At 37.8% G+C, this 26,042-nt stretch overlaps 2 protein-coding genes and 1 long non-coding RNA gene across 13 annotated transcripts in view; 2 read left to right on the top strand and 1 right to left on the bottom strand.

Annotated features, from left to right (window-relative positions):
- Positions 1-5,535: 5,535 nt before the first annotated feature.
- Positions 5,536-12,655, top strand: LOC148018568 (uncharacterized). 5 transcript variants are annotated; one of them, XM_087661405.1, is made up of 16 exons: positions 5,536-5,729; positions 5,815-6,265; positions 7,137-7,360; positions 7,453-7,828; positions 7,938-8,012; positions 8,245-8,449; positions 8,566-9,969; positions 10,066-10,505; positions 10,582-10,704; positions 10,850-10,930; positions 11,114-11,170; positions 11,260-11,411; positions 11,507-11,536; positions 11,718-11,832; positions 11,942-12,040; positions 12,145-12,655. In XM_087661405.1, exons 2-13 carry the CDS (start codon positions 6,149-6,151, stop codon positions 11,526-11,528), a joined length of 3,276 nt encoding a protein of 1,091 aa, XP_087517531.1. In that variant the 5' UTR covers positions 5,536-5,729; positions 5,815-6,148; the 3' UTR covers positions 11,529-11,536; positions 11,718-11,832; positions 11,942-12,040; positions 12,145-12,655. The 5 variants fall into 5 exon arrangements, with proteins under 5 accessions (XP_087517531.1, XP_087517533.1, XP_087517534.1 ...); XM_087661407.1 differs by having other exon boundaries at positions 8,566-8,877; positions 8,977-9,969; positions 11,507-11,832; positions 12,145-12,653; XM_087661403.1 differs by having other exon boundaries at positions 5,537-5,729; positions 11,507-11,832; positions 12,145-12,652.
- Positions 12,656-14,650: 1,995 nt separating this feature from the next.
- Positions 14,651-19,208, top strand: LOC148018567 (uncharacterized). The gene is made up of 4 exons (XR_015687733.1): positions 14,651-14,695; positions 15,865-17,213; positions 18,271-18,350; positions 19,018-19,208. It is a non-coding gene; the product is annotated as an uncharacterized LOC148018567 (long non-coding RNA).
- A 5,335-nt stretch (positions 19,209-24,543) lies between these two features.
- The window catches only part of ATXR2 (histone-lysine N-methyltransferase ATXR2), a 247,580-nt gene continuing 246,081 nt past the window's right edge, over positions 24,544-26,042 (bottom strand). For 2 of the 7 annotated variants that reach the window (XM_087661179.1, XM_087661178.1), the window contains 2 exons: positions 25,736-25,792; positions 24,544-25,454 (listed from right to left, as the gene is read on the bottom strand). In XM_087661179.1, the coding sequence (XP_087517305.1) occupies positions 25,290-25,454; positions 25,736-25,792 (222 nt within the window). In that variant the 3' untranslated portion in view covers positions 24,544-25,289. The remainder of the gene's footprint in view (positions 25,455-25,735; positions 25,793-26,042) is intronic. The other 5 variants (XM_087661181.1, XM_087661183.1, XM_087661180.1 and 2 more) reach the window with 3 other exon arrangements.

Here is a 26,042-nt window from a genome sequence, read left to right as displayed (position 1 = left end):
CAAATAGATGGTTTTTGTACCACTTTGCAGTGTGATGATTTTGATCATATTATTAGAAAATAAAATATTAATTTTAAATTGTTTGTCATGCACTAAATATTGAGTTAACAAACCCTACCCTCGCGTTTGATTGATAAAAAAGTGATATTTCTTAGTTGGGTCCTACATTATTGTTAGGGGGACCTATCCATGCTTCCCTTATGAAGTAGAATCAGGATTTCCATATTCAACTAAGCTTGACATTTCCTACAAGGAGATTAGGTAGCATTTGCATGGACACAAACTTTGATCAACTACTAGAGGACTCCTCCTAACTTGATGGAGGAGGCACCTCACACACACACACACACACACACTCTCTCTCTCTCTCTCTCTCTCTCTCTCTCTCTCTCTCTCTCTCATATTCTTGATTTAATGATATAATATATATTGGTATCTCTGTTGGCACATCTATCCAAATGCAATGCACGACTTTCCTCTTTGCACTTGCTCCTCTCACTGTGCTTCATCCTCACTTGTTATTGGCCATTGCGCTCCGCTCCCTCATGCTTGGTTGTTGTGTGCTTAGTGGTTATTGCTCCATCCCGACCCATTGCTAATCGTCCCCCTCTCCCTCACTCAATTTGCTAATGGACATGTTGCCTATATGTGCGCTATTGTTTGTTCAATCTATGCATGCTGCTATCCGTCCTTCCCATGGTCATTGCTAGCCAATACTTGTGATTGCTCCTGAGAGAGAGAGAGAGAGAGAGAGAGAGAGAGAGAGAGAGAGAGAGAGAGAGAGAGAGAGAGAGAGAGAGAGAGAGAGAGAGAGAGAGGAGCTACTACTCAATACCCATCCATGCATAGCTCATTCGGAAGAATTCTTAGAAAAAGGAGAAGAAGAAGTGTAACAACAATCAATCCAATAGGTATCTTACATATCACATAAATACATGCCATATTTCTTATTGCCATTGCTATTTGTGCCATGTACTAAGAACTTGTCCTCGTGATCTACTTGCACTCTAGATAGCCACCTATCTTCTACCTCAATGCCCTTCTATCCTCAAACCCCTTCTCTTGAGTTCCCCCACCTTCTAACATGTTAGAGCTTTTAACATGTTGGCATGGTTTGTAAAGGCACATGCTTATTAATGCAATGTTTACACCGCCTAGGCCAATTGCTCCAACACAACACTTTAGCTCCAATTGTGATAATGCTATGTCTATTAGTAGCATGTAGCTACAATAATATCAACTATTGATAGCTCATAGCCACAATAGTTGCTACAAGCCACTCTTGAGAAAGCTTTGAGATAATTGTTTATACTTCTATTACCTAATTGTCTACCTCTCGTGAGTGGTAGCATGGACATGACACAATCTCTTTAAACACAAACCTTTGGACAATGCCCACCTCTTTGAACGGCATGTGAGAAAAGCCTACAAAGATGTTAGGGTGGATTCACACAATAATCTGGATAGACTACCTCTCCCTAAAAGGAAGTGGGCATCTTGCTTACACCCATGTTTTGTAAATGTTATTATCATATAGCATTGGCTTTACATATGTCGTGTTTAGGTTGGCAGGTCACAAAGTACACTACTTGCTCAAATGAGCTCATTGGTTCAAACACCCAAACTATATCTTTTGAACTTGTCCACTCTTTGGGTGAGGGGTAGAGTCGGCCAAAATTTTGCTTACATTGACACTTTTTCAATGCACAAGCACATGCCATGTAGGCCATATGTCCTTGTATGTCATCCTTGTCTAGACTAATGTGAATTCGCCCTTATTAACTAAGAGATAGGAGGAGTTAGACTCTCGTTCTTAAACTACAAGAGGAGTTCTTATTCTTGAACCATTTTCAAACTTTGCTTTATACAAAGAGTTGGCCAAAAATTGTAAGCATCCTTGTAGGTTTGGGTTGAAGAGTAGAGATTTCTTGGGTAGACATCATCGATTGGGGGCAACCAAGATATAAGAATGATTATTGATATTCCTCATTGTTGATGTCATGCCATGTAGTCATGCAATGTTGTATAATCAAATTTGATACTTAAAAAACAAAGTAGTGGTGACAATTTTAAGGTTATGATTATGGATAGGAGTTATATTTGTGCCAAAAACATCTTTTTGGTTTCCTATAATGATTATTGTTGCATATACTTTGTTCCCTCTTCTCGCTTATTGTTTGAGTATGCTTGTTTGATATCACTCCCTTAATCAATTGCCTTGTAAGATTATCATAGTAAGTACGAGCACTTACACCACTTTGAGTTGTTGATCCTTAGTTAGCTAGTTCATCCAGATGCTCTTGTAAGCCTGATCTGACGGCCAATTGAATATGTACACACTCACACATAGAATTACAGTTGCTTTAAAGTCCACTCTGAAAAGCAAGTATGCAACCAATCTAGTAGTGGTGAACTTGTCATAAGAACAACAGATCAGCCTACCAATAGTTGCACTCAATCCTTGATCAATCCCTTAATCTTGCTGGAAAAGTTAGACAACATGATGGGGAACCTTGATGGTTGACCTTAGGCCTCCAACAAGATTGGTGTTCAAAATGTTGAAGAGATAAGTTATGATTATCAACTTGGGTTCCGATGATCCAACAATGCTAACAAAGAGACAAGTCTTACATCAACACATTAGATAGAAAGGTATCATCCATCTTGGCAAGGGGGCAATATACATCCCCAAATCATGCCATCTCTCCACCATACATAACATATGTCAATTGATTGGAGGTACCCACACCTTGTATTTCCATATGTAAGTCAATGCACTTTGTAGGTTGCCACATGGTTAGGACAACTATAACTTTTTTATAAACTTATCAAATGAGCAACAAACTATAAAGTAAATACACATCATATCTAAGAGCATTCCATTCAATCCACAAATTTTGATAAATTTAATAGTTTATTATGATTCATTTTGTTGTGGTAGATCCATTTGCCTTGTTGTATGTATGAGTAAATAACTCATGCAATTTTATAAGAAATTATTTAAAAAAAAGAACCAATAGAAGATAACCAATCTTATTCATTTTTTCATTATATTTATTTTTCTACATTCGCAAGAGTCTTGGACTAAAGAAAGTTCATCGAGTGATGCTCCTATGTGATTTAACTACAAAAGTGTATGCTTCTTATTGAAGGAACTATTGGGTCTTGCTCCATATAGGTAGGGCTAAGATACATGCCAATGACTATAATGAGGGATCCTACACCATACAAGTAGGGCTAATATAAGTACTACCCCTATAGGCTTGAACATAGTCCCTTTGCTCACACATAGAGTAGCCTTGATGAGCAATTGCTAGGCTTGAACACACCACCTTCGTTCTCACATTGAGTTGCTTTGATAGTTTGCACTAGGTACCCCTCATAAGTGGTATTACCTTAGAGCTTAATTGTGCAACTATGTTGAATCACCATTTTGTATCGTATGTTGTGGGGGAAAGATACTGCAAAAGCATTTTTAAATGATAATGAACAATATTTGTCTCTCAAATTAGGTAGATATATAAGTATATGCATGTATATATTATGAATATGCGGAAACATGATTAAACAATACTAATGTGGTTGACACAAAGGAAGAGACAAGGATTGAAGAGAGGTGGTGCATAATTCCATTTTCCCCACATGGTTGCATAGGCCATTGATGTTGTGGCCAATAGCATCACATGTCATGTCTAACATGCGCACGATGTTACCAATAGTGTTATGATGTCCATAGGTAGCCTTGTGCAACAAGACCAATCTCATCAAGTATAAAAGCCAATGTACAAACAAGACCACATGTGTGTGCATGAACATCATTTGTTCAACTTTTTATGTTCTGGAACAAATGTTAGGAGTTAGAGTGTATTGGCCTCATACAAAATTCAAAGTTGGGTTCTCTTTATTATTGTGATGTGTCTCCAACTAGATTTAAGCAACATATAGATAACAAAGAAGTAACAAAGAACATAAGAGTCATACTTAACATTAGATACCAAAGAGCATATTTGGAGGTGGTAATGGTGCCAAATTGCTTCACTATGATGGTTTTTGACGATGGGATTGATTGCCACATAATGATGCTGGCAACTTGCTTCTATGATGATTTTGGAGGATGACATTAACTGTCACACCATAAGCTCCCTCTTAACTATTTAGTATGCCATTGGAGAATGACTTAATAAACTACAAGCTCCCTCTTTTTAACTATTTGATATGCCATTGGAAAATGACATAATAAACAACCAATAATACCATGTTTTATTTGCCCCCCTCAATGATGAGAATTCCTCAAGATCCTTATACTTACATTCATCATGCAAAAAGTCAAGCATCATGGTGAAGACCAACATGCATGCCTATCACTGTAAGATTTGCGAGCTTGGTAGGGCTTTTAGAGCATGTAAGAGCATTGTTGTCGTCATTGCAAATGACCATGTACTCGAATCACCATCAAAGTGGGCACGACAGTGATAAAATCCATCTGGATGTGACATGGAGCTACTTGGTTGGAAATACTTAAGCCTTCTTGTAATAGAAATTATGTATGTATGTAATCCTTATAAGCAACTAATTATGTGTGCCCTTCTTGCACTAGAAATTATGTGTGTATATAATCCTTATAAGCAACTAATCATGTGTGGCATTTGATATTTTCACATCTTGTGACCCTTGATAATTATTTGGTCGTGTTGAGGTTAACATATACGATCCCCAAGTTCAAAGAAGTGGTGGTCTTGAATGCAGGCAACATTCCAAATGGAATTGAGAGCACAATGCCACCTCCTAGATGGTTGCACTCTCATTCGATACACACATCATGGATTCAAAGATTACAACAATCACTATAATGGCCATCTCAATTATGGTAATGGCTGAGATGATAAACTAGAGCAAGGTTTACCATAACTAGTTCTAGGGCATTAGTAGGCTTGGCAATAACAACTTGGGCATTTAATAGAGGTTCATGGTCTTATTTCTACTACTCATTGTGACAAGCATTATAGATTATTTTGGCCAAGAGCGACATGACTTCCAAGCCCATTGCATCTCCCTATTTGCCCCTACTCGCTTCCTCTTGCCACACTCCCCTTTTGCAAGTAGGATTTCAACATCTAAGTGCTCTCTCTACAACCATGAGATCCTTTTCAACACAAAACCATAACAGGCTCATTCATGTACAACCACTACAAGCACCGTAATTCTATTTGTTTATGTGCCTTCTTGTTATAACATTGCATTCGCGGTCCCTCCCTCCCTCTCTTTGTTTAGAATAAACTACTTGCCCCTCCCTCTATTTTGTTTATGTTGCATTGCAACTTGTCTGAACACATGTCTATACACATGTAGTTCTCTTGTAAGTTGTGACTCTTGTATTCACAGCAATTAATACAATCACCCATAATTGGGATTTAAAAAAAAAAAAGGTTGAAGAAATTTCTTTTTGGGAGATTACTCGATCTCAAGCTAATAATAACAAAATTCCTGTCAAAATAAGTAAAATCCAAATTTCCTGTCGCCAAAAGAAGGCAAAATCTTATTGAAAGAGAGCAAATCTAATAAAGAAAAAGCTTCCTGCTCAAGCCTGTTTTTGTCTGAGCTTGCGTCACAAGCAAGGTAGGCGATACCTATTCACGGAAGGATTTCTGCAGTAGGGTTTCCAATCCTGTGAATCGTCGGCTTCTCTGATTTCAGCCATCAGTCGGAACGCGGCAGGTGTGCCCGACCAGGTGAGTCCTCTGCCCCATGATACCACATGATGCAGGAATGTATGTTTCTTTTATCTAGACAGCTCTTTGATACAACAAGGGACAGACCGCAGGAGCCGGTAGGAGAGAAAACGGATTGCCTTCTGGCTGAATCAGTGAAACGCAGGAAGGCGGAAAAGGAAAAGGAAAAGGAACAGATTACTCAATTATGCTCAGATAGCAGGCCTTTTGCGTCCTTGGAGAGGCCTTTGTCACCTTCTGAGCCCGGAACAACGCCACACTCCTGGTCTTGCAATACGCCCGGCGACAGGAGGAGGCTAGGACTCGGTCCCTTGTCCAGAGGAACGATTCGATGCTGTTTTCCTTTTGTTAGTTGTCAGACCTTTGTCAAAAGGGTGTGCGGCTGTTCTGAGCCCTAGAATCTAGTTACTACTACAGCTATGTCAAGTGGATCACACAGGAACCGCTGGCCACCAAATTCAAATGGTAGCCACCCGCATTATTGCAGTGCTGGAGCCAATGAAAACGTTGGATGGCACTCTCCCTCTCCTAGTGAGGTTAGTTTCTGATTTAAAATCTTTGTGATGTTCACAGGGTATATTATTAGCACCATAGAGCAAAGATGCGCCACTTTCTCTTATTTGCCTCTTTGTGAGCTCAAGGTGAAGGTCACAAATAGAACTCGTGTGACAGATAGCTGGTTGAGTTCCTTGCTGTTCGTTGTGTTGGGATGTGTGTTTTGCTAGCTCCACTAACTATTGATGCATTAATTGAATCAGCACCACAAACATGGAGATTGTAGTATGAATGGTCGAATACAATACATGCGATGTAACTCCTAGGAAAATGGGAGAATACTGCTGAGCTGCCAGCTGCCGATTTTGGTTGTGGTGTGGTCTGGTGTTGATTTTTTCACACAGCACTGCTATTACAGATGGTTGCTGGGAACTGAACTGATGTGAACACTGTCATGCTTGTTTGTATGTTCAAAGTTGATTTCCCCCAGCCTTGCCTTGCTGGATGATTTACTATGCTGACTTGGATACTGGTGCCATAGCAGGACCTTAATGCCTCATAGTTTATCTTGTTTACTAGTTAGTTGGTGATCCCTGTATTTTGCAATGGACTGAAGTTGATTCGGCAAAATGGCATGGTCATTGCTGCTCCAAGTCTGACTCAGGGGTTTTTGCATGTGTATGTGCACTTGTAAATGCCTTTGCGCATTTATCTACCACACGTCTATCTACTCTAGCAAACTCTGTTGTACAGGGCACCAAATTGCCTTTGCACGTTTATCTACCACACGACTATCTAAATTGGCCAATTCTGTTGTTGTGCAAGGGGCAGCAAATTATGCGTATTCCTAGTAATTTCGGTGCTACATCATTTAAGTGTTTATACTGTTCTGAATGACTGGTTTTTGTACAGTTTCTTCAAAATGAGAGGGATGATCAGTCATTCAACATCCATGAAGCTACTTCTAAACGTAGGTTGGCCTGGGAACATGATCCTACATCTGGGCATAAAAGACAAAAGTTGTTTGAGTCCCCATACCATAGGCAAACTTTGCAAAGGTCAAATCCTAGGGCAGCAGCTGCAATGAGTACATCAAATGTAGCTGAAACTTTTAATGATTTTAAACATCCAAGGAGGTAATTTCCAATCTCCAACTGTTCACAGTGGTGCTATTTTCTCCGTTATATGATGTGCTAACTGATGTTTCTGAACATTTGTTCATTCTCAGAGCTGCCATGCCTGCAGTTACTCGATCAAGACTTGGTTCGCCTTTTATGGGTCTGAATACCAATGCTTCAGCAAGTGACTGTGAGGATCACAAGGTGTATCCAAATATTTTAAAGGGAAACCAAAAACTGATTCCCCAAAGCTCAAAATGGATGTATTTAAATGAGCACGGAAAAATGTGTGGACCTTACTCTTTGAAGCAGCTTTGTGATGGCCTGCGAAATGGGTTCCTTCCAAAGAATCTACCTGTGCATCGTGTCCATCAGGGGAAACTTGATGAGCCTGTTCCATTGAAGTCTTTGTTTGATCAGCCAGCAGATTCAAACACAAATGCATCCAGGAATGAAACACAAACTTCAGTGCTGGCAGATGTTAAGGTGTTTTAGCAACGGCTCTCTTTCTCTGATTATCTTGAATTCTGCTACTGGTCCAAGTTGTTTAAACTAACTGTTGTTGTCATCTGCCAAACACACTTGGAAACTGTAGAGTCGTGGATGGCATTATTCATGTGAACCTGATCCTGATTTACAAAGTAAAAGACCTCGGGTGTATCTTCAACAGGTACTCTTTTTCAAAAAACAAAGTGTAATGGAAAACCCTAGTATTATTTCAAGCAGTTTTAGGACTTGTGTAAGTCAGGGTGAGCATAGGGTAAGCATAACCGTATACCATTAATCTTTCTGGTAGCAGGCCTGTATTATACTGGTAGTTGTTTTGTCAGTTGGAATCATTTTGTCATCTGGGGTTCGACTTTTCAAATTAGTATGCTGATAGAGACACTTAAATTGTGTAGGATGATTGTTTGAACAGCCGTACGCAGAGTCCTGAAGTAAACACAGATAGTGCAGGATCAATTAACCCTTTAAATAGAGTGTCTAGGATCATGCGAGCTGTTGACTCTGAATCTTCAGACATTACTGATCCTGAAGGCTTGATTCCTCCTGGATTTGAGGCTTCTGCAGCAGCAGCAAAGACTAGCTTTCAAGGAAAAGTCACAGGTATTAGTGCAAACTAAAGACTTAAAGCTTATTTAAGAATTACTCTGATTTTTTAGTACCTGTTCATTGGAGTTTTAAAATATATTATGCTCACGGTCATGTGATCTGTACACCAGAATGTTTTACCTGTGGGAATCTGCGTGATGCACATTATATCGGCGCGCACATCTCACAAACATGCATGTCACATGTGGAAATGAATGAGGGGTTTTCATCAAACTTGTGGCAGAGAAATCAAGCACAAGAACTTACTAATGTTCAAAAAGCACATGGATATGAGTACATGCGGTCAATGCAGAGTCATCTTTCAGCAGGTGTTACTGTTCCCAGTGTTTGTATAGGGGTCCCAGTAGGTATACCAGTAGATCAGAAGCAAAAATTTTCAAATGGCGTTTCTGAGTATCCTAGTAGCTCAGCAACAGTAACAGGTATGCCATGTTTTGCAACTTCAAACAACACAGGATACGAAAACTGTGATAAGGATATTTTATATGCAGCTGGACCATTTCAATCTAGCTATTTCACAGGGAAGAGAGCAGCGATTGAAGTTCCGTCTGCACATGGTGGGGCTTTTCAGGGGATTGTGCCGCAAGGTTCAGTCAAGCGTGTTTTGCAAATTGGAGCAGCTAATGGCAGTGTTCTAAGAGCATATAGTAATGAAGAACAATCAGTTGATCTTGTCCAATCGAAGGCCATATCATTGGTTCGTGATGAGCTGCTTGCAGCAGTAAGGAGGAGTTATTCTAGAACGATTTTGAGCGCCCTCATTAGTGAGAGCTTGTCAAATCAGATAGTCTTACCAAAAGAGGCAGCTAAATCCCAACATCATGATGCTGCTGAAGGGAGTGCTTTCGAGATTGATTTTTGTAAACCCATGAGTGAAACAGAAGTCAGCAGTTCAGAAGACGTACCTCAGTCTGTGAATACAGAAAAGTCTCATGCACTTCGGCAATGTGACTGTACAGCTGCTGCTGTGACTGAAAGCCCTGCAAGTGAAGGTGCTGCAATTGCATCACAAGTTGTAAATAATTATTGTACTAATCTAGCAAAAGCTGGTATTTCTGCAATCAATAAGGATCCTGTGTCAAAATCGCTTGACTCTGGGCACGGTAAAATTGGGATGGGTCCAGAAAAAGAAAGTGCAGCAAATCAGAGCTGGTCAAGAGTTCTGCCTTTCTTGTTAAAGGCTCAGAAGATGCTTCTTGAGCTTGAAAATCCGGAAAAGGCTGCAAACAAGTCATCAGATTCACAGGCCAGATCAGTGAATGTTCCTGAAACAAGTGATGGCAGTTTTGAAAAGATCACTGAAGAGTTGTCAGATACAGAGCTTGCATTACCAACTGATTTTGATGAAACAAGCAAGGGTACTTCTGAAACTAGTGCAAATGAATTGTCAGATTCAGTGGGAGCTTTGGCTAAGGATCTTGAGACAAGTGAGGGCACTTCTGAAGCAACTAATTCTTATACTTGTGGAGAGCAAACATTGGAAGATGAATGTGGTAGGAACACTCAAACTGAAGGTAATCTTGCTGATGTTGCAGCTCCGGAAGAAAAGCAAATGCATTTTGTCTGATTTCATACGTTGTAAGTTTCTTTACTATCTCCTGTGGCAGCAGCAGTTGCAGCAATCTCGTGTTGCCAGAATGGACCATTGGTCCAATTGTCTTGCAAGAAGCAGGACCGTGCAAAATCTCTCACACACTTTACATCAGTGGTGAAGGGGAAACAGTTGAAGAGAGGCTTGCATAAGCTGGGACAGTCTGTCTTTAGACGTAGTCATGGAGGTGATATACTGCAAAATGTGTCTCCATTAGGCCAACTTTATGATGGCTGTGCACGGGTATCTATTGATGGATGGGCGTGGCTTCAGTGGTCGAGAAGCAGACGATGCACCAAGGGGGCTAAGTTAGGTCTGCCCAAGAAATGGAAGGATTCATATGCAGGCATGGTTGGATTGCAAAATAGTATGCAAGCAGCTCGAACCAACCGAGCTCAGCTTCGTCAACTGGCAGCTGCTACCGAACGGACCCCTGCATTAAGGCTGGCTCAATTAAAGGTGTGCTGCATTTTCTGTGTGCTTGTGGTCTGTTCATGTGATGCTATTTATGGTATGCAATGCTATTTACTGACAGGCAAGGAAAAAGAAATTGAAGTTGGAGAGGAGCAAAATTCATAATTGGGGGGTTTTTGCCCTTGAGACAATTGAAGCAGGAGATTTTGTCATAGAGTACGTGGGTGAACTTGTAAGGTCCAAGGTATGAGACATATTCATTATGGGTTTAATTCTAGATAGTAGTGATACTGGATATCCAATTTGTTTTTGAAATAATTTTAAATATGTTTTGCATTGAGCCAACACATCAAACCTGCAGTGGTTACTGATGTCCTCATGTGGGTTAGGTGGCTGACTTCAGGGAGCATCTGTATGAGAAGATGGGTATTGGCAGTAGCTACCTCTTTCGAATTGATAATGATTTTGTGGTAAGTAGAATCCAGATTAAAAGTACAAAGAGCACTTGATTTAATTGCATCATCTGCGCGGTGGTCATTTTGTGTGTTAGCTGGAAGATCTAATTGCATCATCTGCGTGGTGGTCATTTCATGTGTTAGCTGGAAGATTCTGTTGTCTTCTGGAGGTTTTGAGTCAGTGTCCAATGTGATAAGCAGGTTGATGCGACAAAGCGTGGTGGTCTTGCACGGTTTATAAATCATTCCTGCAATGTGAGTAGTATAATCAGTTGCTTACAAGCTATGCTTGATACAGCAGTTGAGGATGATTGTATCCATTTTTTCTCTTTTCTATTTTACAGCCCAATTGTTACACAAAGATAATTACAGTTGAGGGGCAGAAAAGGGTATTCATCTACTCTAAGAAGCATATCTCACCTGGAGAGGAGCTTACATATGATTACAAATTCCCCATTGAAGAAAGAAAAATACCCTGTTGTTGTGGCTCTTCAAGGTATGGGAGGTGTCCAGAATGCTTGTAGACTGTCTTTGTTTGAACATGTAGTTTTATCTGTTGGCTCTCTGTGTTGAAAGTCATTATTCATACAGGTGCAGGGGATCCTTGAATTGAGCGGAGGGGTATAGTTGCCAGTCCTCTCCACTCAATTTATTGTTATGTGAAGAATCAATTTCCAGCATTGGGAACAATCAGGCTAGGAACTACTTGGATTCAGTGCCACTTTCGTGTCGTTGGAAGTGTCGGGGCATCATTCAATTTGTTACAAATGATGCAGTTACTTTTTGGTTTATTTCACTGCAGTAATAAACTCATTTTGGAAGATGCTGCTGTAAAGGTCTTTGACACCTTTGTTGGGCGTAGATCGTTTTTGTCTTGATTGCTCTGCCATAGCAAAGTGAGATTTTTTACTCAAAAGGTGAGGCACTGTTCTCAAAGCTCTATTTGTACTGAATCTCTGCTCTTGTCAAGTGTGTTTTAAAAGCTTTCTTGTTTATGGGATTGATGTTTTGTACTGCATTCTGAAGGTGTATTTTGGTACTGCAACAAGCCATTTTTGTCATAGATGCTTCATCCACAGCAGGAGAAGATTTTGAAGCATCAGACAAACTAGTGTTGGTTCTCAGGTATTGCATTTCAAAGCCACCTCTCCACCTGCAGATACCTCATCTCTTATCTTCTGCAGGCCTCATATTACTTGTTCATAATGTATGTATCTGTTTTTCTACAGACACAAGGTACTGTATTTGGTAGAGAACTCGACTAGCAATGACACTTTGTTTATCATATTCAAAATGTCATTACACAATGAATAAGGAAGAGCTAGGCTAGATGCAGTCAGCCCACAGTATGAAATAAGCTGTGGGCCAAGAGATGTGATGGACAAGTGTAATATTACTTTTTACACACAGAACGAAAAGCTCGCTGTAGTCTCTAGTGCATATAGTCAGCTCTGAGGGAGTGCAAGATTTTAACAACATTGGGTGTGGAAAGTACTTTCTTAAGTCATAATGCTAAGTTGGTGCAGAAAGTTGGACCGTCATGGATGTCCCATTATATTGTTCTTTCTTGTAATTCATGAAGGTTCTAGTTGTGGCTAATTCTGTGGGTGGTTTTCTCACTCATTTGCATTAGCAGTGGTTGATATGATAAGAAAATTGGTCTAGAAGTTTATCTCCTCATCTCAAAAGTTGATGTATTTGGAAAGGTTTATAATTTCTCTCCGAAATAGCCATTGGATTCTCTTAGTTCTGAATAGCCTTTTGTATTGTTGATTGCATTTGGTTTTCGAGTCTCTCACCTCCATATGGTGTTGTTGTATGTGCTTCCTTGCTATCAATCTCCCCTTTCATATTTTCACCAGTAACCTTCTTTGAGGTGAAAATACAAAGTATAAAATAAACCCAGGACTTCTAAGTCACATAATTTCACTCGTGTACAGCCATTGGGAATAAATGTGATCTGGTCATACAGGAGTTGGAATCCTTAAAATGCTCCTCTCTTTTGTTGTTTCATCTTTTGCCCTGTCTCTGGGTCTGCATTTTTTTGGTCGTTTAAAATTGTTTTTTCTTGGGGGCATGGAGGGGATGCCTCCATTCATGTGTTCAAGAATTCATGGATAGAGGGCAGAAACGCCCTCTTACTTATTTGCTTAATTCTCTTGCACTTTCTCATACTTGTCTGCACACTTCTGCTGTCATTGGAGTTGCTTAGCAGGCGTTATATAGGGAAGGAAACGTCACCGTAAGTGCATTGTATTTGGCTGATTTGGCTGGGAGATAATAGGCAGAGGCCGTGCTATGTGTGTTCGTGCAAATACCTGATTAGTACATGCCATACTTAGATAAAAAGTTGTAAGAAAACTACTTTTCTGGCATGCACTCCTCAAGAAATCGTTTTTGGTGGTATGTCCAAAACTCACCATCCCCATGGAAATAGGCCCGAAGATGTTCTTGAATATATCAAGGCACATAGATGCCTATAAAGGCTATCAATTAACAAGTAAAGATTGTGAGATGCTCAAGAGAGGGTCACTCATCGTTGCCCGGCTCCAACTGAAAAGAGAAGATTTAGGAATAAGGTAGTCCCAAGCATCCTAAAAACAACTCTCTTCTTAGTCTTGACCTTTTGTGCACTGGTGGAGCAACCTTTTTGTCGAAGAGATACATGCATCCATAAATGAGGTTGTGTAGACAGAGACAAGATCCAAAGGAGAAGTGCAATTATTACGATTTACTTATTTCTTTTCGGGGTAACCATGGGTCCATTCAATTGGCTATACTTAACATGGGACTAAAGAAATGAATGTACAAACAGGAGTATCCACCTTTGGTCTATTAATTTGTCCAGCTTTTATGGATTCGCTTGTAAAGAAGTGGGAAAAGGTGGAGTATCAACAATGAGTGCTTGTGTTTAAGCTTTCTAAATAGACAAAAGTACTCCACTTGACCAAACATAACAAAGAGTAGAGTATCCTGTTGCAGCTGGTACCGAGTGTACATTGGCAGTGAAGGGGAACACATATGAAATTTCAAATATGTACACGTTTTGTATAGTGTATGTTGATTGGCATGAAGATTCATACGCCCAAGTGAGTGGCATGCTCATTCATGTATTTGTGTATGTATGTGTTGGAGATGCACATGCATGCCTAGTAGACTGGTAAAGAAAAGTTTAAAGTGACTGCATGTATGGGGAAATTTATCCTCTTGGTTGGGCTAGTGATGATTGCTTGCTTGAAATTGCAGGTTATATCAGAACAGTAACCTTTATAGTACACCAATGTAATGGTTACTTGTTTAGGGCAGATGATGCCGGGCCATCAACTGTCTGGTAGGATGGTTAGTTGCTCTACTGTGCAAAATGTTGACTAGCAATGAAAAACCTCTTCCAGTACATTGAGAGCTGTCTTAACATGGCAGCCATTGCAATTTGAGTGTCTTGTTTGCTTATTCCCTGGGGTGATGTTAAAACTGATGGTTAGTTTTGAGTATATCATTCTTTAATCATGGTAGCTTCAATCTCATACATGTGTGCATGTATGTAGGTATGTGTTTTTCAGGTTGCAAATACACACTGACATGTAATCAGAGTGTATAATGTGTGTGGTGCACACAACATTATCTACATGTACATATGTGCATACATGCTTGTATACATACATGTGGATGCATACACATACATAAATGTTTGGTGCATGCACAATAATAATGGAGACACATTTTTGGGTGCAGCTCTGTATGTTAATGATGGGTTATCACGTGGCAAGGGCTGCCTTGAATGTAAGCTATGTTGACTCTTATGAACCTGCTATCTGCTACATATGCACATATATTTATAGACATGCATATGTACATCCATAGGTATGTATGCACATGTGCACACACACACACATCCATAAGCACATGTGCACACACACTTACATCCATAAGTATATATGTCAAACCAAACAAGTAGCGGATGTTACCAAAATGCAGATGTATATTTCTATACATATATATGTAGTATATATTTCTATGTAATCAAATAAGTAGAGATGTATGTATATACATGCATAATACATGTATATATTACAAAACATATATCTGTTACTTGTTGTATAGTAATAAACAGTACACACATATGTATAGAAATATACATCTGCTATTTAGTCCCACTTATTTGGCTACATTCTACTTGTTTGGTTACATCCTACTTGTTTAGTTACATGGAAATATGTACTGCGTATGTATATCTATAGACATGCATGTATATATACAAATGCATATACATGAATAAGAAAATATTTGAACTCATTTATGATTTTATAGGGTGCATATGCATGGGAATGCACTTCTAACACGTATATACAATGTGTGTATGTGGTGTGCATGCATGTGCATGCACACGAAGTTTACATGTATATACACATATAAGTGTGTGTGTATATGCATGTATGTATGTAATCATTGCCCATACAATGTGCACGTGTACAAGTACATGCGTATGTACATGAATATTTGTATGTATTGTATGTAAATATGCATGCATGTATGCATTTTTGTATGTATAAATTGTGTGTATGTAGGCATATATAATGTACCATATGAATACTATGTGAAGTGATTTATTCATGTGTTTTGTATGCCTTGGTAGGTTGTTTGTTGAAAAAGGAATGGACTATGCTTGTTTTTGCACATTACATTGTAGTTGCTTCAAATTTCTACATAAACATTGAATATGTGTAGTTTTTGGTATGGTTGGTGTTGACTTGAGAGAGAGAGAGAGAGAGAGAGAGAGAGAGATCTATGCTTATGGTAAAGTTGACCTAGTTCCATCTCAACAAGTTATGGTACTAATTGGAATATTATCATTTTATTGATACCCAATTGCATATTTGAGTTTGGTAATTAGTTGCTGAATTGAGTATTGGAAATTGTCACGAAGCATATGTTTGGTCATCATATTGCAGGTGTGAGTTAGAAACAAACTCTTATGAGGATGATAAAGAAGTGGCATCTAAGTGGTACAAACGACGTCTAAAGGCAAGTTGCCCATATTTGTTGCTTGTGGCTTTAACTTTTAAATTGGGTTGGATCAACAAATTGATAGTTGTGATATTTATAATAGTGTACGTAGGTATTTTTTGTGGGGTATATTTCTTGAAGACTTAGGTAAGGACATGTTGAATAGGGAGTTGGAGTTGAAATATACATTTCTTGTTTGTTTATTAAGAGAGCACTTTTGTAAGTGAAGTGCGTGCGTGTGAAAACTTCATGTGATAGAGAATCAAGACCTAGGCTTTGAGAGCTTGTTGGAACTTACTTTTCTTGATATATAGGTAGTTGCTTATTGTTGAATTGTCATGTTCCTAGTATAGCTTCCTAATTTAAGGTTGACATATCCAAAAATCTTGGTGATTTGCAAATCCGTTGTTGGTTTTCCATTGATTGGGTTATTTAATTATCTCACTTGCTTGGTTTACACATGTAGGTGCTTCATTCATACAACTTTAGCGCTGTAATACCAACATGATATTGTCTACATTATTGCTCTAGACATGGTTATTCTTTACCTTGTTATGGGCTTAGCTACATGAAGATGGTGTTTGTGCATTTTAATATTTTTACTAGTGTGTGCTTTCTTGATCAAAATCCTTGTAACTAGTGTATAGTTTGTTGATAAAAGACTTTCAAAAAAGGTATTCCATTTCGAAACAAAATGACCTTACAATTTGCCATGATATTGAGGGCTTAAGTTTAATGCAGAAGCATAGATCGAATCATTTGTTGCTTTTGTCAGATAGGGTTTGCTTATTGAAGCTTAGTTGGATGATTTGGAGGCAATTGGTAGGTAGAGGATGCTTTGATGAAGCTAGTAGGTGTTTGGGCTAGAGCAAATGGTGGTTTAATTGTATGGATGTTCTTGATGCTTTCATATATAGCCTTAATACATTTTCACATTTTTGCCTTGAATGAAAGGGTTTTAAGATTGCCATCATTGCTCTTTAGGTTTAGGACCAAATTTCATTCTTCATAATGCCTTGCTAAGGAAGTTGATTAATCATAGCCTTGAGTTATCAGATACCCTAGAAGGTGTTTCATTAGGTGTTGTAAGATCCTCTTGTGCTTTTTGCTTGTGTAAGATCCCTTGTGTAGGTTTTTAAGGTGATGGCCATGTGATGGTGCATAGTTGGTTTCAACCCTTCAAAGTTGCTACATGGAGGTTACCTTCCCAAGAGTTGTGCCATCTATTAGTATCATGGATTGAAGTTGACAAGTTGGCTTCATATTGTTGGTCACATTGCAATGGCTTTAACAGGTTGGCTACAATGTGTGGAGGGTTCTTTTACTTTTTAACGTGGTACACGTGGTTAAAGTTGATAAATTGAAAATACTTGGTTTGCAACAATGTAATGGAATTTGGGGAAGTTTTTGGGAGCATTAATTAAAATGGATGCAAAGGCATTATGAGGGGAATGGCATTTTGGTGGCTTTATGGAATGAGCAATCCACTTCAGGTTAGATGGAGGTGTGAATCTTCATGTTAACCTTGATTGCCTTGTTATGTAAGTAGAATGCAACATGGGAATTAATAGTTTTCGTAGTGAATTGGGGTTAGTATTTGTAATCTTTTTGTTGATTCTTGGTGAAAATTTATGAAGCTACAAGTGTATGTGTACTTATGATGGTTGCGAAGGTGGTGGGCTAGAAGTCTTATTATTTTAATTTATTGGGCATGGAATTATCTCAAGACATTTCTATGAGTCACTCATGGAAGGTTTAGCTAACTATACCATGGTGGTTAAATTTGTGATGTAATTTCTTATGCTTGAGAAACCTTGAATTTAGGAATATAGAATGGGGTTTCAACAAAGGTTGGGTTGATTTGAGGTTCAAACCCTCTAAACCCTAAGCAATTGATCTTGCTTTCATAAAATTTATATTTGTTTCAACAAATGTAGAGGGATGAATGAAAAATAGATTAGGGACGAGTTCAAAATAATGACACATGTGCGTGCATATGTGTGCATGCATGCATGCGTGCGCATGAGAGAGAGAGAGAGAGAGAGAGAGAGAGAGAGAGAGAGAGAGAGAGAGAGAGAGAGAGAGAGAGAGAGAGAGAGAGAGAGAGAGAGAGAGAGAGAGAGAGAGAGAGAGAGAGAGAGAGAGAATTCTAGATGCCTTAAAAGCATATAGGGCAAGGATATCAAAGTTTTTAGTTATAATCCACTTAAGGAAGCTATTCACACAAAAAGAAAACATCCCATTGTTACACAATTGCATGTTTGGGTCTATTAATATAGTTGCTTGATTGAGTATTCAAGGTTTCATGAAGAATATATTTGGTAACTTATTGTTTGGTGGTCGTATCGCAGGTGCGAATTTGGAATAAACTTTTATGATGACGATAAGAAACAACAACGTAGTAGTATTGATGACATTTTAAAGATTCAAGGCAAGTTGCTATATTTGTTACTTGAGGTTTTGAGTTTTAAAATTGTTTGGATCAACTAAATGATCACAATATTTAAAATACTAAAGGTAAGTGATGTTGAGGGAGTGTTCTTGGATGCAAATAGATTTGTGTTGTTGGGCATATGAGACGTAGGGATTGAACTTGCACCCCCATAGAACTCAACCCACACATGGTTCACTACACCACTACCCTGTTGGTTAGGGGAGTGTTCTTTGAAGAGTTAAGGATATGCTTAATAGATTATTGGAGCGCCACTACCCCATTGGTGAGGGGTGTGTTCTTTGAAGGGTTAAGTAAGGATATGCTTAGTAGAGAGTTGGAGTTAAAAGACACATTTCTTGTTTTAGTAATTGAGATGAGCAAGGATGAAAACTTCATGCCATATAGAATCAAGATCTACACCTAGAACCTTAAAACTATGTTTCTTCATATTGAGGTAATCATATTTGCTTATTGTTGAATTGTCATATTCATAGTATAGCCTCATATGAAGTTGGTGTATTATCCAAAGATGGTGATTTGCAAATGCATTGAAGGTTTTCCATCAATTGCATGATCAGATTATCTCATTTGGTTGGTTCACACATGTAGGTGCATTGGTTCAACTTTGATAAAATTATCTCATTTACTAGGTTTACACATGCAGGTGCTTCATTGGTTCAACTTTGATCAAACTATCTCATTTAGTTAGTTCACATGTATTTGCTTCATTGGTTCAACTTTGGAGATACAACATTGACATGATATGTATATATTATTTCTTTATGCACGGCTAATTTTAATTTTGGTTATTTTTATATGCTTAGTTGCATGATTTTGATGGTTAACTTATGCATTTTAGACCTTGCTACTAGTGAACTTTATTGATCAAAATCCTTCTTACTAGTATACAGTTTGTTGGCTAAAAACTATCAAGCTAATGTACTTGGTTGTGAAAGAAAAAAACCCTATGTTTTGCCATGCTATTTGAGGATTAAGTTTAATGTACAAGCATAGATCATGATCATCATTTGCTTTTATGAAACAAGACTAGCTTGTTTAAGCTTCATGGAATGATTTGGAGCCACTTGGCAAATAAAGGACATTTTGGTGAACCTAGTTAATGGTTGGGCTAGAGCAAATGATGGTTTGGTTGTGCAAACTTTGATGTTTGTGTACATTTGTATAGCCTTAATAATACTTTTTAATACTCTTGGCTTAGACGAAATGTCTTTAATACTTTTGGCATATGTATAGCCTATTGCTTGTGTAAGAACCTCTTATGTAGGGGTTAAAGGTGATGGCCATGTGATGGTGCATCGTTGGTTTTGGCCCTTCAACATTGCTACATGTAGGTCATTCTCGATATTTGTGCCGTGTACTACTACCATTGATTGAAATTAACAAGTTGGCTCCATATAGTTGGTCACATTGTAATGGCTTTGATCGGTTGGTTACAATGCATGGACATTTCCTTTGCTTTTTCACTTGGAAAATTTGGTAGGAGTTGATAAATTGAAAATAGTTTGGTTCAAATCCTATTATTTGGTTTTGCAACAATTCCATGAGACATGGGATGGTCATTTAGAGCAATAATTGAAATAGCATTCATAGGTATTACAATGAGTTTTGCATTCTTGTAGGTTTGTGACATTAGCAATCAACTTAACCTTGCATGGGTTAATGAAACTTCACATTAGCCTTGATCATCTTATCATTGTAATTGGAATGCAGCTTGGGAATTAATATTTTTGTTGAGTTGTGGTTAGACTTTATGATAATTCTTGTAGAATTGTGGTTAGTCTTGTAACCTTTTGCTAATTCTTGGTGAAAATTGTTGAAACAAGTGTATGTACAATTACAATGGTTATGAAGTTGGTGAGCTATGAGTTTATCATTCTTAAGTATAGGGCATTAAATTGATTTCAAGACCTCTCTATGAGTCATTGATGGAAGGTTGAGGTAACTATAACATAGTGATTAAATTTGTGGTGTAATTTCTTCTGCTTGAGAAAATATGAATAGTGTGTGGAATGGAGTTTTAACAAATGCTAGGGGGTTTTGAGGTTCAAGCCATTTAAACCTAAGCAATTTTCTTACTTTCATAAAATGTTTTTCAATGAATATAGACAGAAGAATGATGACCCATCCTTCATTGGAAATGATAGTCATGAAGAATCACACACACACACACACACACACACACACACACACACACACACACACAAAATGCATGCACGAGAGAGAGAGAGAGAGAGAGAGAGAGAGAGAGAGAGAGAGAGAGAGAGAGAGAGAGAGAGAGAGAGAGAGAGAGAGAGAGAGAGAGAGAGAGAGAGAGAGAGAGAGAGAAGTTTATTATCGTCCATGAAAGGCCAAATTATGACCCATGGGATCTTTCCAGATATACAATGATTCTTCTCCCCTATGGTAGGAAAGGGTAGCTACGGTGAAAGAATGATCTATGTACCATTGTTATCCTAAAAGCATAACGTGCGGGTGATGAGAGTCCCTAACTTCAATATAGGAGTAGGGGTTAGAAACTGGTGAAGTGGCCCTTGTAAAGGGATATCAAAGTCAGTCCGTATGTATGTATATGTTAGGCGTGTCATAATCATGTGATTTGATTCTACACTTTGTAGTCCACATAGCTTGTATAACCTTGTCTCTCGTGCCTGTCCACTGTATGCACTTGTCTCTATCAATAAAGTGTGTGATCGAGTTCAAAGCCGTGTAATACTCCGTCTAAATACCACTGAGAGGGGTTGGCTATGTATAGCTGCATGTGTGCCTCTGTCTACATGTAGGATTCCCAACATGAAGGATAGATATGCATATTGTAATAAGCAAGTTTGCCATTTGCTCCCTTGCTTTGATGTTTTGCTTGATATGCTTGTAAGAGGTATGATTGAAATGTGTCCATGCATATATCGTTGGATGCCATATCTAGATATCTATCCACTCCCGATCCTTTAAACCATTTTCACATATCTAGCACCCATCCTATTGAAAGCACTTTACTTTTCTATATAGGCGTGTGCTAGCATCCCATGCCCGTTTGGGGAGCCTACTGTCATCCATTTGATGTACTTCGGAGGCATATCTCAGTACTTGGATAATAGTATCTATCTCATTCGGTCGATGGCCAGTTTTCAAAAGCATAAGTACATATGGTGTGGTGTTTTTGATGCCCAAATGTCTAGAATGTTGGTCTTCTACTAGAGTAATATGAACCAAAATATCATGTGAGAATGAAAATGACTCTCATCCAAAAGGAATTTATGAGAGTAGAGAAGCACATTGATGATTTTACCTATAAATTCTCCCTCAAAGTTGAGCATTGGCGAAACCTTTTGGATAGAAACACATTAGAAAACAATTGGTCTTTATTTTATGCTTTTGTAATGGCTTTGACTACCTTTTAAGTTTATCCTAATTACATAGTTTGTTATAGTAGTTGTATGCAAGTTCAAATTTGAGTTGCATTTTACAATATAGGTGTCTTAAAACATATATGGAGTTGCTTCTTGTATCTTGCAATGTCTTTTCAAGGAAGTAAGGTTTTCTTAGATAGACATTAGGAATATATGTGCTTCAAATAAGATATATAAAATTTTCATTGGCTCAAGAATAGTATGCATTATTATTTAACATAATACATAGCTAGTGAAGTACCACAAAGTAGATTCTCTTTCAAATAATTATCATGCAATACCTTTGGTAAACAAGCTTAGGTTGAAATAACCATATTTCAAAAACCATGCAAAGCTCATAATGAAGCATTGGAAGTGATGCTTTAAGAATTGCAACATATTATGTAAAGCCCTTGGATCAAGGTTAAAAGCTTACTCAAAAAGATACAAAATTTAATTATTAAAATTTCATTTAGGTCCTTAGGAATTTGGATTGATGAAATTGTATACAATTTTTGGTTATAGTTGAATGTAGGTTGTAGTAGACTATTGATGAATTCACTAATGAGAGGATTAATTGGCTACTTTGCAAACTACAAAACTTCTTGAATAAAGTAGTAGATGTAATCAAACCCTTGGTTTCTACTTCTGTTCATAATGGAATGTGGACAATGCCTATAAAGTAATATATGCCACTATGGAGTGTCTTTGCTTTTTCTATTTTGCAAGTTTTCATTAAGGCCTATTAAGATGGATGTTTTTCATAGAGATAATTGATTTGATTGATATCAAGTCTCTCTCAATCTTGACAAATTTGTATAAATATAAATTGAGAAATTCGACATGGTATCCCTAGCTATTTAAGGTCTACTCAGATGTTTTCGTAGAGGTTAGTGCTTTGATTGATATCAAGAGTCTTTGTATAAGGCTAGGTCAAATGGTCTCTACATACAGGAATTACAATCACCCTACAATGGTAACATTCTTGTAAGCATCCACTTATTTGAAACAATTGAGAAGTTTTATTTTTTGGTACTACCTTAAATCAAGCCAAGACGAATGAAGTAAAGTAATCCTACTCCATGTTTTGGCAAGTTATCCAAATCTAGAAAGTGTAATCAAAACATAGATGTGCTCTCTCGAGTGGTGTAAGAGTTTAATTGCATGAAGATGCCTTACTGAAGGAACTTCGTAATGTGTTTAGAGGGAACATCCAAATTAGAATGTCAATATATGGTACTAAAAAGCAACGATGATTACATTGGATGCTCAATTGCACGAGAACCTTTTGTACCCAAGCCTGTGTATCATAAAGATTACAAAATCCTTTGGGCCTTCATGGAAAATGTAGATATTGAAGGTCACATAACGAGAGAACCATCAAGCTCACACATTTTTAGTATGATCACTTCTCCCAAAAACTTGAGTTGAACAAATTGAGCCAAGGACTTAAGGATTGGTTGTTATTCTCCATTCAAGGTCTTCAAGTAAAGAAGATAATAGAATAAATTCAAATGACTCATGAATGAGCATAGTTTTGTCTACAACTTAAAATTTTTAATAAAAAAGGCTTGCATGGTTGAAGTGCCAAGGTAACACATCCATTGAAGGTTTAACAAAAAGTACTTAAAAACACATGATTTCTGCTACTCAAAATTTCATATTACATCTTGGTTGGGTAACACATGTCGTCATAAATCAAAATACAAAGATTCCAAATTTTACTTAATGAATATGCCATATTTGAAATGCAATGAGAGTTTGGGTGGAAACCTTTACAACATGCTTTTTATATATGGCTTAGTGCTTGATTTGCTAAGACATGTAGACAAAAAACCAAAAATAATCAACCTAATTCACTTGAGCAATGAGCCATGCTAGAAAAATGTAAAATTCTTTGATGTGATTCACATTTGAGATCTTGCATAAAAATCACATAACCTTGCTTATGCACTTTCTCAAGTACAATAAATTGAGGATGCTTACATGCATTAGGATGTGACAAAATTTTAGATACACTTATATTATGTACGTACATGTTGTAGAACTAAAATCCTTTGCCACAATATCATTTATGTGTGAAAACTCATATCAACAACAAAACAATATATCATCAAATCAAAGGTTAAATTGAAGTATGAGACAAATATAAGAAATAGAACTGATAATATACTTGATCATGGGAAGACAATGTGCTTTAAAAAGAAGCCATCTATGCACACAAAGTATCTATCCTACTATGAAAAGAACTAGGATGATGTCTATTATGGTCAATCTTCTCAAAAGATTGTTCAAACATGATATGGAAAAGTGAGAAGAGATGGGTGTTGTTATTTTGCCTTTCATTTGCACCATTGTTGCTGCCTTGGAAATTGCTTTGCTACTTTATTGACAATCCTTGTTGATGCTTGGCTTTTGCATGCTTGCCGGTAGCCATTGGAAAGGAGATTGTTGATATTTTTACACAACAAAAGATATTACTAGTACCAAAATAAATCTTTTAATAGAGGATAATTGAAGGATTTTTTCTAGTGTCAAAACATTATGTACCCAATGATGTGGTATGGGACAATATACTCAAGGCAAGTGAAACAAGAATCTTTATAGTTGCTAGAGTCACCAATACTTGCAATATGTTAACGTTCTCAAAAAATTGAGACTTAGAAGGAAGCAGAAACAATGGGGGAACAATTTAGAACATTAAGTCCATTGTTATCTAAGGAGGAGAAAAAAAATATACACCTATATTGATAATTACAACATTTATCAATGCATTGGGCAATAGGCAATTGGTTGTTTTACTCCTGAGATTCTATGTCTATATATTGGTTGTCAAGCATCAAGGTTTGCAATAATCAATAGAAGTGATCCAAGTATTCTTTGGGCATACTTGCCACATGTACATAGTTCACTTCTAACTCTTAAAGCGATGAGAGTGCCAATGCTTGACACGATAAGCATGGGTGCAACAAATAGTGGATATATGTACCTAATGATACATTATTACCACAACATAATTGACGCACAAACCATGATCATTAAGTGATCTGCAATATGAGTTTTCTGTGGAATTCTACTGTGAAATGGGGTCCTTGCCCATAGCATTGCAAATAGCAATCAATACCATTCTACATACAGCTCTCAAGTCCAACCTTAAATCGACATCCAAATGCAAACAACAACTATTAGGCAACATACATGCTTGTAACAAGTGACATCTGATCCATTATGGACTAGCAAAAATCACAAAGCTCAAACTATCCTTTGGCATCTTGTAACAGGGCACAATATTAAAAATACTCTTGCTTTTCTATTCAATGATGGGGCAGGAAATATGACATCTCATTAACCTTCAACTATTTGCTTTGAGTTAATTGTTTGGACATGCTTGTTGCAGTCAAGAAAGGCATATTTGTAAGAAGTCCTTTTCACAGATGAGACTCCTCCCATTCTCATCAAGATTTCCTGTGCTTCTCATTGGAAGAGAGTGTGCATATGGAAGCCTCTCAAAGTAGAGGCTCCTTCCATCTTAACACGGGCTCGGTGCAGGATTTGACCTTTGATCTGCTTTCCAAGGCATATTCAGAGCACTTTCTTCAGCACACTTGATGCAGGTACATGTGAAGCCATAGTCTTTGAGCATGGCTCTCCTCTCTTCCAAAGGGCAGTTCTCATCAATATATGATATCGTTATCTGCACTGACACAAACTCACAACTTTAGTAAATAAGCTGTGAGGTGCAACGTCAAGTTGCAACCAGCTAATTTGGGTCTCCTTTCTTTTGCCACCAGAACTGCTGAATTAAAATGAGACAAGTCACAGGTCCATTTGAATACAAAAATAAGCCAATGTAGCTGTCTGTCAAATGGTATTGAAATGATTGTTCTTCAATATTACAATTTGAGGCCTTTCTCAAACAACTCTGCATAGGAGCTAAGAAAGACAAAGAACGAATATCAAGGACAGGCACTTAACCTGATCACCCTCTTTGATTGGTCTTGAAGCAAGTAGCACAGCCTGACCATCTTTGTCCTGGAGATAAGCAAATCCATGTGCATGCGTCTCTCAGTGCATTATCATAGAATATTTCTGCTAGCACATTATTATATCCTTCAGCCATAAAAACTTCATTGAAATTTACATACCTATGTCAGATGATGGGTTTACTACATTGAAACTTACACACCTTGGATTTAGTAAAATCCCCATTGAAACTTACATACCTTGTCAGATGATCGGTTTAGTAAAATCCCAATTAGCCTTCTCCCAGGATGAACTAAAT

This window comes from Lygodium microphyllum, chromosome 21 (assembly GCF_053477565.2).
Source record: "Lygodium microphyllum isolate KBCC chromosome 21, Lygodium_microphyllum_v1.1.10, whole genome shotgun sequence".
NCBI lineage: Eukaryota > Viridiplantae > Streptophyta > Polypodiopsida > Schizaeales > Lygodiaceae > Lygodium > Lygodium microphyllum.
This window is presented reverse-complemented; position numbering and strand designations above follow the sequence as displayed.

Bases quoted from the DNA above. Each gene is read 5' to 3' on its own strand.
- LOC148018568 (XM_087661405.1), top strand. From the start codon at position 6,149: ATGTCAAGTGGATCACACAGGAACCGCTGGCCACCAAATTCAAATGGT. The intron at 7,361-7,452 runs GTAATTTCCAAT...GTTCATTCTCAG, and splicing joins GATTTTAAACATCCAAGGAG to AGCTGCCATGCCTGCAGTTA. The intron at 11,171-11,259 runs GTGAGTAGTATA...TCTATTTTACAG, and splicing joins TTATAAATCATTCCTGCAAT to CCCAATTGTTACACAAAGAT.